Raw genomic sequence first — 13,343 nt, forward strand, 5'->3', positions numbered from 1 at the left:
GAGGGACTCCTCAGTTATGCGGGAGAGCAAGGGTCGAGTCCTCCTACTCCAGTCACTCTTCTGTCATTTATCCATAGTGGAATAGGTTCAACAGGAGAGACTGAAGTGTCCCTCACATAAAAGATCCCATAGCTAAGGCCCTACCAAATTCATGGCTATGAAAAAAGCAACATGGATCCTGAAATCTGGTCTTTTGTGTAATTTTACCCTATATTATACAGATTTTACAGAGGAGACCAGCATTTCTCAAATTTGGTGTCCTGACCCAAAAAGGAGTTGCAGGAGAGGGTCACAAAGTTATTTTAAGGAGGTTGTGGTATTTCCACCCTTATTTCTACACTGCATTCAGAGCTGGGTTGCTGAAGAGAGCAGCAGATTTTGGCCAGGCACCCAACTATGAAGGCAGCACCCCGTAAGCAACAACTCAGAAGTAAGGGTAGCAATACTATATGTGCTATGCCACTCTTATTTCTGCACTGCTGCCTGCAGTACTGGACAGCCCAAGAGTGGGGGCTGCTGACTCAGAGTCTAACTCTGAAGAAGTAAGGTAGCAATACCATATCTCATGATCCTTATTTCTGCACTGCTGCTGGCAGCTGCCTTCATAGCTGGGCTCCTGGCCGGCAGACACCACTCTGCAGCTGCCCAGTTCTGAAGGCAGCACGGCCAGCAGCCATACAGAAGTAAGGGCAGCAGTAAGGCAATCCCCCCCCTACAATAACCTTGCGATCCTTTTTTGGAGCAGGACTCCTACAATTGCAAAATGGTGAAATTTCAAATATAAATAACTGAAATCATGACATTTCTAATTTTTAAAATCCTATGGCTGTGAAATTGACCAAAATGGACCATGAAATGGTAGGGCCACTGCCATTTTGAATAGGAGCCTATCCAAAAGGCATGCTCAAAAGCCACCTACCAGATCAGGCCTTGCACACAGTATAGGCAGGAAAATGCCTATTTCTGTCTTCTGCCAGTTTGTGTATCAGTCTGAGGTTTACACAGAAGAATAGTGTCTAGGCACCAGTACATATGCTCTGAGGCAGAAACTTAGGCACAGAAGGAAAATTTATCTGAAAATGTAGGCACTGAGTTGCCAAGAGTTTTGACAAGAGTTTTGTGAATTGCATTGGAGTTAGAACTGGGAATTAGGCCCCTAAATCCATATCTTAGATGCCAAAGTACATTGATGAATCTAGCCCTGGCTGTCTAAGCACCAGTGATTGACTTAATGCAGTGGCCACATCATGGTATCTGAGAGTTTTGTTTTTAATTAATCACTATGTTTTAGAAAATTCTGTTGTTGTAGTCTTAATTTCCTTTTATTTATAAAAGGTTCTTAACTCATTCGGTAATGAAGCTGACCAGAATAGCTTAAGTGTACAGGCAGTCCCCAGGTTACGTACAAGATAGGGACTGTAGGTTTGTTCTTAAGTCGAATTTGTATGTAAGTCGGAACAGGTACATATTGTAGGGGAAACTCTAGCCAAACATTTCTCCAGAGCTCAGTTTTATTCTCCCACTCCTCACTTCCCTCAGTCCTTTATTCTCAAGCTGAGGTGTCTGCTGAGAAAAGCCGCTCCGCGTCTCCCTGGTCTGCTGGGGGGGGGGGGGAGGGCGCTAGCTTCGCATCTCCCTGGTCTGCTGGGGGGAAGCAGCTAGTGCGGGGTTGCCTCACCCTGTTTGTAAGTAGGGATCCGATGTAAGTCGGATCCATGTAACCCGGGGACTGCCTGTATCTTCAAAACACAGTCTGCAGATGTGTGATACTGTAACAAATTATCCTTTACATTATGAAAATTGTCAAGGAAATTGGCACTATGTGGCAGTTTATCTAGTTTTCTTGACTCACCTGGAAACCACTGCTTGCCCATTACATTGAAATTCTCTAGTTCTTACACAAAAAACCCACCTTGTTAATAAATTTCATAGTGATATGGAATTAAGTAAAGACACAACTCCTGAGCATTCTCATTTTGCTATTTTACAGGGACCAGAACTCCTCAGTAAATATATTGGAGCAAGTGAGCAAGCAATTCGAGATGTCTTTAACAGGTTGGTTCTCTAAGAATAAATGTTATTGTAAATAGATTCCACTTTCATTGCTGATGCTAAAAATAATTATTTGAATTTCCTGGGTCAGTAGTCTGGAGGAGCACTCAACAGGTCTTGATCAGTAGGTCTGAAATAGCCAGATCTGCTGAAGCCACATGTTAAAATCCTGGCAGGGCCAATTTAACCTTCATCCTTTGTGGGTTGATAATTGAGACTCTTGCAATTTCTGTTGGTGGCCTTCTGGTAAGACTTTACAAACTGAGACCCTACTTGCTTGTATTGTCAGTAAAGCTTCAGTAGTATTTTAACACCATAATTGTGAACTTAAGAAAGAAATAGACATAAGTACAAAATATTAATGGTAGTTAACTGGAAATCCTGTTCTTCAAAGCAGCTCATTTCCACAGGAAACTATAATAGTTCCTGCCTTCTATACTTAAAATTAAATCCTATATTTTAGGTTTTGTCTACATCGGGGTGCCAACCTACAGCCTGGGAGCTGAAGTCAGCCCACCAAAGCATTTCATAGGGCCCTCAGTCTACTTCAAAGCCATATAATAATGGTCAGTTCATTTGCGCTATTGTCATATTCACACAATTTTAGTTTATACAAAAGTGTAAATAGACAGTACTGCACATAGAAACAACTGATCTAAATACACACAAAACATGCTAGTCTTAAAATACAAATCAATACAGGTGACTTTAAGTCTTAATATCAGAGGGGTAGCCGTGTTAGTCTGAATCTGCAAAAGGGGTGAGGAGTCCTGTGGCACCTTGTAGACTAACCGAAGTGTTGGAGCATAAGCTTTCATGGGCAAAGACCCACTTCGACATGCATCTGACAAAGTGGGTCTTTGCCCACGAAAGCTTATGCTCCAACACTTCAGTTAGTCTATAAGGTGCCACAGGTCTCCTCGCCCCCTAAGTCTTAATACAATATGTAAAATCTGGCTAACTCAAGGTTGTGCTTAGGCTAACATGGCCCTCCCTGTGTAGTAAGGTTACGCACCACTGGTCTACATGAACACTGAATTTATGGCAAGCTGGAATGTAAATCTCCCCTCTCTACCACGCAATACAGGTTTATGTTCATGAACATTTAGACTTCTGCTTGCAGGGGTGTACATCTATCTCCACTAGTGGGCTAAGGTCTAAGACAGGGGTGTCCAAACTTTTTTCAAAGAGGGCCAGATTTGATTAAGTGAACATGCGTGAGGGCCGACCATTTTGCCTGACATTCTTTGAACCATTAAAATTAAATGCAAATTAACTATTTTATGCAAAGTTTATTGCAAACAGCATACTTTTCATTTCGTCACATGGATGACAAATCTAAACAGGTGTTAAATCACTCTGCCTTTCATATCTGAAGGCCAGATGAAAAAAAAAATCCAAGAAGCTGAAATATATGTCAGGAACATTGTAAAGTACATTACATATTATTGGTAATAAAGGTTGTCTGTCAACTTTTAAGTTCAAAAAATATGAACAGGAACATAACACCAAGTATACGTGTTGTGTCCAAATATATTTATAACTGATTTAGACCAACTGACATTAACTGAGATTTTACAATGTATTCATCTCAATACATATGGATTCGTTGGGGGCCATAAAAGATAGATATTGCCAAATTACCTGTGGGGCCGTATTTAAACCGGAACACGGGCCGCAATTGGCCCGCGGGCCGGACTTTGGACATGCCTGGTCTAAGAGTTTGTGCATAAACAGTTCATTAGAACATTTTAGTCTAGTCCTCTTTTAAACAGGATTAGATGAAAGTATATTAGAAGATTTTTAATACACATCAGCTGGGGCCACACAAACAGACTGTGGCAGAATATTGCAAGCTAGATTCACACAGCAGCGTGCTTTTAACTGTGTAGACAAGTTTTTAGTGTCTGTGTGAACCCTTCTGCTGCACACTAGGAATTCCCTACTGTGCTTTAGTCTACTACTTTTTCAAAATGGGGTAGATAAGCACTACAGAACTTTTAATGCATAGTAATAGGATGCACACTGGCATAGTTGGCTAGCACGGGGTAGATTTACACCCCAGATTGCTACAAATAAATGTTCTAAGGAAACATGTTCTTACAGACCATGGAGCACAAACATTTCATAATTGAATTTTGTTCCAGAGCACAGGCAGCCAAGCCCTGTATTGTTTTCTTTGATGAGTTTGATTCCATTGCCCCTCGCCGTGGTCATGATAATACTGGAGTGACAGACCGAGTGGTTAATCAACTGCTGACTCAGCTGGATGGAGTCGAAGGCTTACAAGGTAATAAGTTAGCAGTGTATTTTTTTTTTAAGCATGAGTTCATCACATTAATATTCTCTTACTTTTTCTAAGGAGTTTATGTATTGGCTGCTACTAGTCGTCCTGATTTGATTGACCCTGCTCTGTTGAGGCCAGGTCGACTGGATAAATGCCTGTATTGTCCCCCTCCTGATCAGGTAAAGAAACTATATATTGCACCATATATGTAATGAAAAAAAATCAGAATAGTGGTACAGATTCTCCACTGCCTGATACTTTGTGTAGTCATCTATACCTAAACAAAGTAGACTTCATTCACCATTGCATCACATCAGTTTTATCCTTGTGTAATGCCACTGATTTCTAAGGAGTGCATTGGTGTAACACGGGAGTAATACAAAATGAATCAGCTGCAATAAATGTAAAATGGGCATAAAACATGACCAGATCAGAATGTTGGCATTCTACACCTGCTCTGCATTGTGGTACTGACTATGCAATGTTCAAGCAGTGGAAAATCAGGACCAGTATTCTTAGATATTGTGTTTATAGAAAGAATGTGACTCTTCAGATTTTTGTAATTCCATATAGTAGACAACCAGATTAGATTTGATTTGACTGGTGGTATTTTTTTTCCCTCCAGATATTCTTCCATTGTTTTCCACAGATGTAGGACAAATCATGATCTTGCGAACAAAGCCCACATAAAAGGGGCTTTGCTTACAGGAAATACGTAGGAGCTGGGATTGGGGAGATTGAAATTTGTCCTTTTCATGTGCAAGCAGGGCCCAGGTCACCATTTTATGTGCTGTTGCAAGGCACGGTGAGGAAAAGCATACATGGACTTTAGCTTCCCCGTGCAAATTAGTGACCTGGTGGATTTGCTTATTTCATGAAACCATGGATGGTGTTCATTCCTACCTTTTACATCCCGTTTCCCAGAGCAGATAGGCAAGGAGTGTAGCTGTTTGAGTTCTCCATTACCTGGCCTCCATGCAGTGGAAACATATTTCCTCTGCATTTGTATCAGTATGTACATACATGGGAACTGATCCAACACTTATGGATGTAAATGGGAGGACTCGCAGTGACTTCAGTGGATTTTGGATCAGGCCAGCAAAGACTGCAGGATTTGTCCTTTTGATTGCCACTAATTATAAGGGAAAATATTCATTAGTGATTTACATGACAACCTTAACTGAAATCAATCCATTTCATTCCCACACGCACGATGAACATAATCCTATTCAGTGAGAACACAAACATTCCATCTGAATAATTGTAATTGTTAGTCCCACAGTACAAAAAAAAAGAGCCATTTGGGTCAAAAGGATCATATCCTTTGTCACGGCTCACTGGATATTTTGTTTGGCAGTATTTTTATTAGAATATTCAAGTGAAAGTCGTAATAACAAGCATATGCTTGTATTTGGAAATAGATTGTGCAGTACTTCCCTATATATACTATTTTCATTATACGAGTGTCCCCTTCCAAAACATACATTTCTGCAGAATAGTTCTCGCCAAAGGACTTGAAAGACTTGCTGTCAAAGCACTGAAGCAGGAAATGGATGACCTTTTCTTTTTCTTTTTCTTTTTTTTTTAGACTTCTCGTTTTGAAATCCTGAAAGCTCTCAGTCATTCTCTGCCTCTGGCAAATGATGTGGACTTTCAGCTTTTGGCAGCAAAAACAGAGCATTTCACAGGAGCTGACCTAAAAGCTTTACTGTATAATGCCCAGTTAGAGGCAATACATGCTAGCTTGGGTTCAAGTTTACCACAAGTAAGTGCACTGAGATTAAGAATATTTCCTTAATTACTGCATTGTGTTACAAATATATTTTAGAGAGATTAACTTGCCCAAATAGATTTCTGCTGCTTTTGGAAAAATTATATTTATATAAAATGTGACATTTTCCTATGATTTCTGTGATTTGTAATCTGACAGTTTAAAACTTATTTTATATTTGTAGTTTATTAAAATTGTAATACTTTTTCTGTGACAAAATTAAACTAAGGGTATGTCTATACTACAGTGTTATTTCGAAATAGCTTATTTTGAAATAATGCGTCTACACACAAAATGCATTTCGAAATAGTGTTTTGCTAGTTCTTATAATTGTATTATTGTATTATTATTGCCACGAGGCATAACGGAGCGGTCAACAAAGGGTTCCCTTGTTGACCGCAGCGTGTCCAGACTGCCTCGCTGTGCCGCCAAACAGCTGATCGGCACAGCGCGGTGGCCATTTTGATGTAAACGAAGCGGCGATTATTTAAATCGCCGCTTCACTTTCCTATGTCTAGTAAACTCATCAACATGGCTCTGTCAACGGAGCCATGTAGTCCAGACATACCCTAAGAGAACAGTACCCATGATTTTTTTGGTACCATCTGCATCTAAATTGGCAACTAAGATAACCTCAATACTGGGAAGATGTCATGTCTTTCTCTTATTGGCTCAGCGCCTACTAAGACAACATCAATGAGTACTTTAGTCATAGTGGACTTACCAGAGCAGCATATACCCTCAAGCATATCTGAAGAAGTGGTTTTGCCTAGGAAAGCTCATGATACTATATATATATATTTTTTTTTGTTAGTCTCTAAGGTGCTACACAACTGCATGTTGTTTTTAAAGTTGCGGACTAACATAGCTACTCCTCTGAGACTTTTAAGCATAAACCTTTGGTACTGACAACAGAATTGGGCCCCGCTCTTCAAAACTACCCGATACCACAGGAGTTCAGAATTATAAAGAATCTACTTGTTTTGCAGGCACTGGAGTCTCCCTTTTTAGTCAATACTGTGAAGTTCTCAGTACCACAACAAGCACTGTCACCAACGTGGGGCTTTTCCTTGGTGCCACTTGGCTCTCCAGCAACTTCAGTCTCCCCTTTTCACAGAGCAGGAATTTTCCTCTCATTCTAATAGTTTTATTCAGGACTCCCTGGCACTTTCAGCAAGAGGGGGGATTTGCATCAAAGATGGGCCTGTATTTCCCTGACTAGGTTCAAGCACAGGTGAATATCATACTGATGCCTTTTGGCCCTTTGAGTTGGCTATACTGTATCATCTGCAGTTTTCCCCTGACCCTTTTCTTTCTTACATGGAATACAAAGGGAGACATGCTCCTACTCCAGTTGCTCCTCTTTTGTTGTTTCAGGAACAAAAGTCCTTTGAGGAACAGGAGGCCAGGAGAGATAAAGAGGTTATTCCACAAATAAATATTTCTTCATTTTTCCCAGATGCCTCCCTCCCCAGCTGTAGCTGATGACTTCACATACTTCTAAGAGTTAATGGAGTTCATTATGGATTCCATCCAGATTTTCCTGGAAGAGTTCAGAGAGTCACAGCATGAGGTCTTGGACATCCTCCAATGGACTCCTTCTAGCTGAGTTGCCCTGCCCCTTGTTGGATCTTGCCAAATCCATTTATCAGACTCCTGCACAATTCCACCAAAATGCAAACAGGCCAATAACAGATATTATTTCCCCTCTAGTGACTCTGAATTTCTGTTCACTCATCTGACACTTAACTCTCTACTTGTGAATTCAGTGAACAAATGTGAAATGTACCACCAGGTGAAGGCCACACTATCTGATGAAGACCAAAAACACCTTGATCTTTTCAGCAGAAGGACTTACTCATCCACAATACTTAAATTTAGGATCAAGCTTTCATGACTAAATGCAGTCATTCAAAATATCACCTTTATTGAGTATCTGCTGGCTGATAAGTGTGACCAGTTTCCAGCTGTTATTAATGAGGCTCAGGTGTTAGCTGCACCCTTTTTAGATGCAGCCTACACAAAGCATTGCAATAAGACATTATATTGTCTCTCTAAATTATCACTCTTCTGTTTCCCACAGAAGCAAAAAGTTCCAGTTAACTCTGAAGAATTTTCTCTGCAAAATATTTAGAAATTTCCTCACATTAGAGGAGGGGTTGCTAGAATCAGCAATTAAGCAGAACCAACCCAAATTAAATTGTTTGTTAAACATTAATTTTAAATGAAATAGCAAATTATGTATGAATAAATTAAAGCCTCTGGCAATGGTTCACATTTCATTCTTGTTTTGTCCCAGGATATCGGTTCTAGTTCAGACAGTGACCTCAGTCTCTCTTCTATGGTTTTCTTAAACCATAGCAGTGGTTCAGATGATTCAGCAGGGGATGTAGAAGGAGGGCTGGAGCAGTCTCTTATTTCCCTAGAGATGTCTGAGTTGTTTCCTGAAGATTCAAGATCCAACATTTATCGTCTTTACTTTGGAAGCTCCTACGAATCAGAGCTAGGAAATGGAACTCCTTCAGAACTGGTAATTGTCTCTTTTTCCATAATTGACCCGTATTCTAATTTTTTTAGGGAAGACAATATAAAAATGTACAAATTAAAATATTTTGTGTTTGAAAACAGATACTGTGAATTTAAAAGACAGGGACAGTTTCAATGCTTTATCTCTCAAACCTTCTCATGCCATCTTCTCCCAAACCGAGAGAGAAAGGTTCACTGATAAAATATTATATTGATTTCTCTGCAGTTTGACAGAATCTTAGACCGGAATATTTTATAATGAAGTAAGCCATGTCTAACTTCGTTCTTTCTTTGTAAACTATGAGGGTTTTTTCTTCAAAATTTAACTGAGGCTGTATAGCACCGTATTACACACACGGAACCATTTAAATCAGCATACACTGCTGGAGAGCCAAGTTAATCAGAATGTTGAGACTGCCATCACCTTTAATGTGGCAGTTTCCAGTAAGCTATTCCAGAAGTGCACTACATTTGGTCAAAAAGGTTGCTTCTGTATAGTAAAAAAAAAAAATCTTAGCTGCAGTTTTTGATTGGAATTAAGAACAGAACTTCTGTAGTTTTATTGCTACCCCGTTAAACAAGTGATTCCTTTATCTCTTTATTTGTGTCAGACTCAGGATTTCACCATAATGGGATTTCACCAGACACGATAGGTAACTTTTTTGTTAATGCTGGTCCAATAGATGTCATATATCCAATGGTTTGTTCATTATGACTCACATGTCAGATACACATCAAAAAAGTTCAACTTGTGGTAAAAATCAAAGAACAGACGTTAAAAAAAAAAAGTGACTATATTTAAGAATGTATGTGATGCAGTGAACATATGAAAAAGTAAATTTAATTTTTTGAAAAGTATCATAGAGCTGGAAGAGTCCTCAGGAGGTCATCAAGTCCAGCCCCCTGCCCAAGGCAGGACCAATCCAAACTAAATCAATCCAGCTAGGGCTTTGTCAAGCCGAGATTTAAAAACCTCTAGGGATGGAGATTCCACCACCTCCCTAGGTAACCCATTCCAGTGCTTCACCACCCTCCTAGTGGAATCATTTTTCCTAATATCCAACCTAGACCTCTCCCACTGTAACTTGAGACCATTCATTGCTCCTTGTACTGCCATCCGTCACTACTGTGAACAGCCTTTGTCTATCCTCTTAGCAGCCTTCAACTTCCTGAAGGGAGGTTACAATCAAATCCCCCCTCACTCTTCTCTTCTGCAGACTAAACAAACCCTAATCCCTCAGCCTCTCCTCATAGGTCATGCACTCTAGCATCTCTAAAACTAAGTACAGTTTGTGAAATATGAAATGGATTTATAAAAATGTTTTAGATCCTGAAAAACTTTTTTTAGGCTAAGTACCTTGTACTGATAAAAATCTTATTTTTTTCTTGTCTTCAAATTGGCACCAGGTAATAGGGGTTTTCTAAAAATCTTATTAGCGGTCTTTGTATAGAAAAATATATATTAATCATTTTGAAGAAAGCTTGGTAATTTGAAATTTTTATTTGCCTAGTGAGATGTAACAGCCTGTTATCAGACTAAAACACTAACTGGCTAAATATTTTTCCTTTAAAATAATTTAGTGGCATAATAATTCAGGTAGCCACTTCTTCCCAAAAGGTTTAACTAGACTCTCAAGTGAGGCATAATTCTTTGGCAACTTCTTGCTTCCATTTATTGAGGGTCACATAAAATATAATTTTGTTACCACAGAAGTATAGATTGGACCTCCCATCTCTGGCACCCTCGGTTTCTGACCAGTCCCAGAAAAGGGGTTTTGCCAGCCACGGGGAGATCCCTCCTAGGATAGACCTGCCCCCGGCTAGGGCTCCAGCCCGGCCCCGCTGCTGCCTGCCCAGCCATGGCTCCCCAGACTGGTGATTTGCAACTGCCACTGGAGCTCCCCAGCTGCCACTGGGGCCAAAGCTCCCAGGTTGCTGCTGTTGGCCCCTGAGCTTGGTGGCTGGGGCTGGAGCTCCATGGCCACTGCCAGTCTCCCACTACCAATTGGCCACAGGGACCAGAAGTCCCTGTTACGCCACCTACCTCTCTGCATCCCCCAAAATGGGGCTTCTGGATGAGTTGCCATCCCCCCTTCCTCCTGCTGCTCCTGCGCCGCAGCCCAGCCTCCCTGTACCTTGCCAGACCAGAGTCCCAGTTAAGGGAGGTACAACCTGTAATAAAACAAAGCTTGGCCAGTAATAGTCAAATATTTTGTTTTCTATTTTTATTCTCAGTGAATACATTTATTTGGTATTTATTGAAATCTTAAACCCCTCAAAATAACTTTATTCAGTTTACCATGCTTCTTAGAAGCAAGTATTATATTACTTGCAGTAAAACCGCAAAATCTAGGGATAAGTTGCATCGGAGAAAATGAATATCAAGTATTTAGAACTAGTTTATAAATAAGTCAGCTAGATAGTAGAATACACTGCCAAATGCATCTATAGATTGCTGTTACTGGAGGTATCCAAAACAGGCTTGCCACATGTTTTAGAGATAATAAATTCAATTCTGTTATGATAGTAAGGAATGGGTTTACATAATACACTAGAGAACTCTTCCAATCCAAATGAATCCATTCCAGATTTTAGAAGAAGTTTTACCATGAGTGAGTGCAAATATTTTCCCAAAAGCAAAGAAAATCCTTTTTGTTTAATTTTCATTATGTCAAAGTTACAATAAGACTTTACCCTATTTCATTGTACCCTATTTTTTAAGGATCAGGTTAATATTCAAAGAACCTAGCTAAAGATTCTGGCTTGTTGGCTATGGAGCCCTCCTTCTCGGAGTATGCTAAAAAGAGTGACCACATTTCTAAATACCTAGCCTGCTTTTGGCACTTCTCTTTTGTATGGACTTGATGCGAAAACTTTTCCATTACAAAGAGAATCAATATTTTACTGTATCCCAATTCCACGGGAGAAGTCACATTTTTCCAATAACATGCAATATAAAATCTGACTAACAATAAAAAAGAAATTAATCTGTCATATGTGCAAGTGTTTCTCCCTTTCTCTACAGCTCCTCCAATTGAATGTATCACTAGTGTAAAAATACCATGGATCTTTAACTGTAGCCAAATTCCATCTACATAGTAATTTATTTAAAAAAAGCCCTTTTTGAGTTACATAGATTGATAATGTATCCCTTTCTCATATAGAGACCCACTCATCCAGATTAATTTTTTCCTAATGTCTCCCCCATCTTTTATTTTCTCTGTTTTAAATATTGATTAATAGTAACCTAGTGTTTTTTTCCTGTCACTCTAGAGCTCTCAGTGTTTGTCTGGACCAAACTCCATAACCCATGATTTAACTGGTATTACTCTGAGAGATATAGTATCATCACAACCCTCTGTGCTAAGAACCGCCTCACAAGAAGGTTTCCAAGAACTTAATCAGGAACAAATAGAGCAGCTCAGAGCTGAAATCAATGCAATCAAGGCCAACTACAGGAGCAAGAATGGGGTATGGCATTTTTTTCATATTGTTTAATCCTAACATTTTCCATTAATGTTCACCCCTTGTCTGAATTTTTTCCTGTTTATACTAGGGATGTGAATGTTTTTTACCAGTTCCTGTTAACCGGTAGAGGCTGGAACAGTTCCCTGCCCACTGCAGGCAGGGAGCTGCTCCAGCCCTTTGGTGCCCATTACAGGCAGGGGTTGTTCCAATCGGCCAGCTGAAGCTGCCCTTGTCTACAGCGGGGGGGGGCGGCGACATGACTGGTCCAGCTGAGCTGCAGTGGGTGTGGGGGAGGGCCACTCCAGCCCAGTGGAGCTGGAACTGCCTGCAATCAATTAAATGGGTTAAACATAATGTTTAGCCAGTTAAACAGGATTTTTCATTTATACATAATTTATACATTATTTCTGCAGTAATATTAAACTGAAACAGAATAAAGCTAATGTGTGAAGGTTGAAGATTCAATTTGACAAAATGCATTAACAGGTCAACAGCTTCATATACCTACATTATTCCTGTGTTTTTAATGTCTGGAGATAAGCTTAGAACTAATAATACATTTGAGATAAAAATCCTTTAGAATAATGCTGACATGTTGGAAAAGATCACAAAGCTATTGCTATTTATTTCTGTCTTCAAGGAGGATGTTGCCCCTAACCAATCAGGATTACCCAAGAAGACTTTAATTATTAGTCAGTCCCACTTAATGACTGCACTTGCAGACACAAGACCATCTATAAGTCAAGATGACTGGAAGAATTTGGTTGAACTGTAAGTAGTAAAATATGTTATTAAATTTGTAAACAGAGTTTTTTATTTTTAAATTTAATGCATGAACACTACATTTAGTTTAATATTTCAAGAGTTGTTTAATATCAGTGTTTTGTAAAATAACAGAATTATATTATAAATTATATAATCCCCACAGCACAGTTCATCATTAAATAAAATTGAATATGTATAAGGGGTTTAGCTTTTCAGTTATGTAGACTATTTTATCTTATGATTGATAGCAATAATGCACTTTAGTGATACATTTTAAATCAGCTACATAATTCCCACTATTGCTAAAGGAAGCTACCTATTTGCCTCAAGGGGACAACTGATACTTAGAAAATGAAAGCAATTATGTACATGATCCAAAAACCTCTGAAAACAATGGAATCACTCCCATTTTTATTAATGGGCTTTGGGTCAGACTCAATTTCTACTAAAAATATCTTCACTTCATTTATCCTT

General features: G+C 39.4%; 1 protein-coding gene across 9 annotated transcripts in view; it reads left to right on the plus strand.

Annotated features, from left to right (window-relative positions):
- The window catches only part of PEX1 (peroxisomal biogenesis factor 1), a 44,171-nt gene that overhangs the window by 29,409 nt on the left and 1,419 nt on the right, over nt 1-13,343 (plus strand). For 4 of the 9 annotated variants that reach the window (XM_006114471.5, XM_006114469.5, XM_006114468.5 and 1 more), the window contains 8 exons: nt 1,991-2,055; nt 4,200-4,342; nt 4,415-4,518; nt 5,928-6,104; nt 7,488-7,532; nt 8,410-8,640; nt 11,910-12,107; nt 12,745-12,875. In XM_006114471.5, the coding sequence (XP_006114533.3) occupies nt 1,991-2,055; nt 4,200-4,342; nt 4,415-4,518; nt 5,928-6,104; nt 7,488-7,532; nt 8,410-8,640; nt 11,910-12,107; nt 12,745-12,875 (1,094 nt within the window). The other 5 variants (XM_006114472.5, XM_006114470.5, XM_075922371.2 and 2 more) reach the window with 4 other exon arrangements.

This window comes from Pelodiscus sinensis, chromosome 2 (assembly GCF_052426305.1).
Source record: "Pelodiscus sinensis isolate ZL-2025 chromosome 2, ASM5242630v1, whole genome shotgun sequence".
In the NCBI taxonomy this organism is placed as follows: Eukaryota; Metazoa; Chordata; order Testudines; family Trionychidae; genus Pelodiscus; species Pelodiscus sinensis.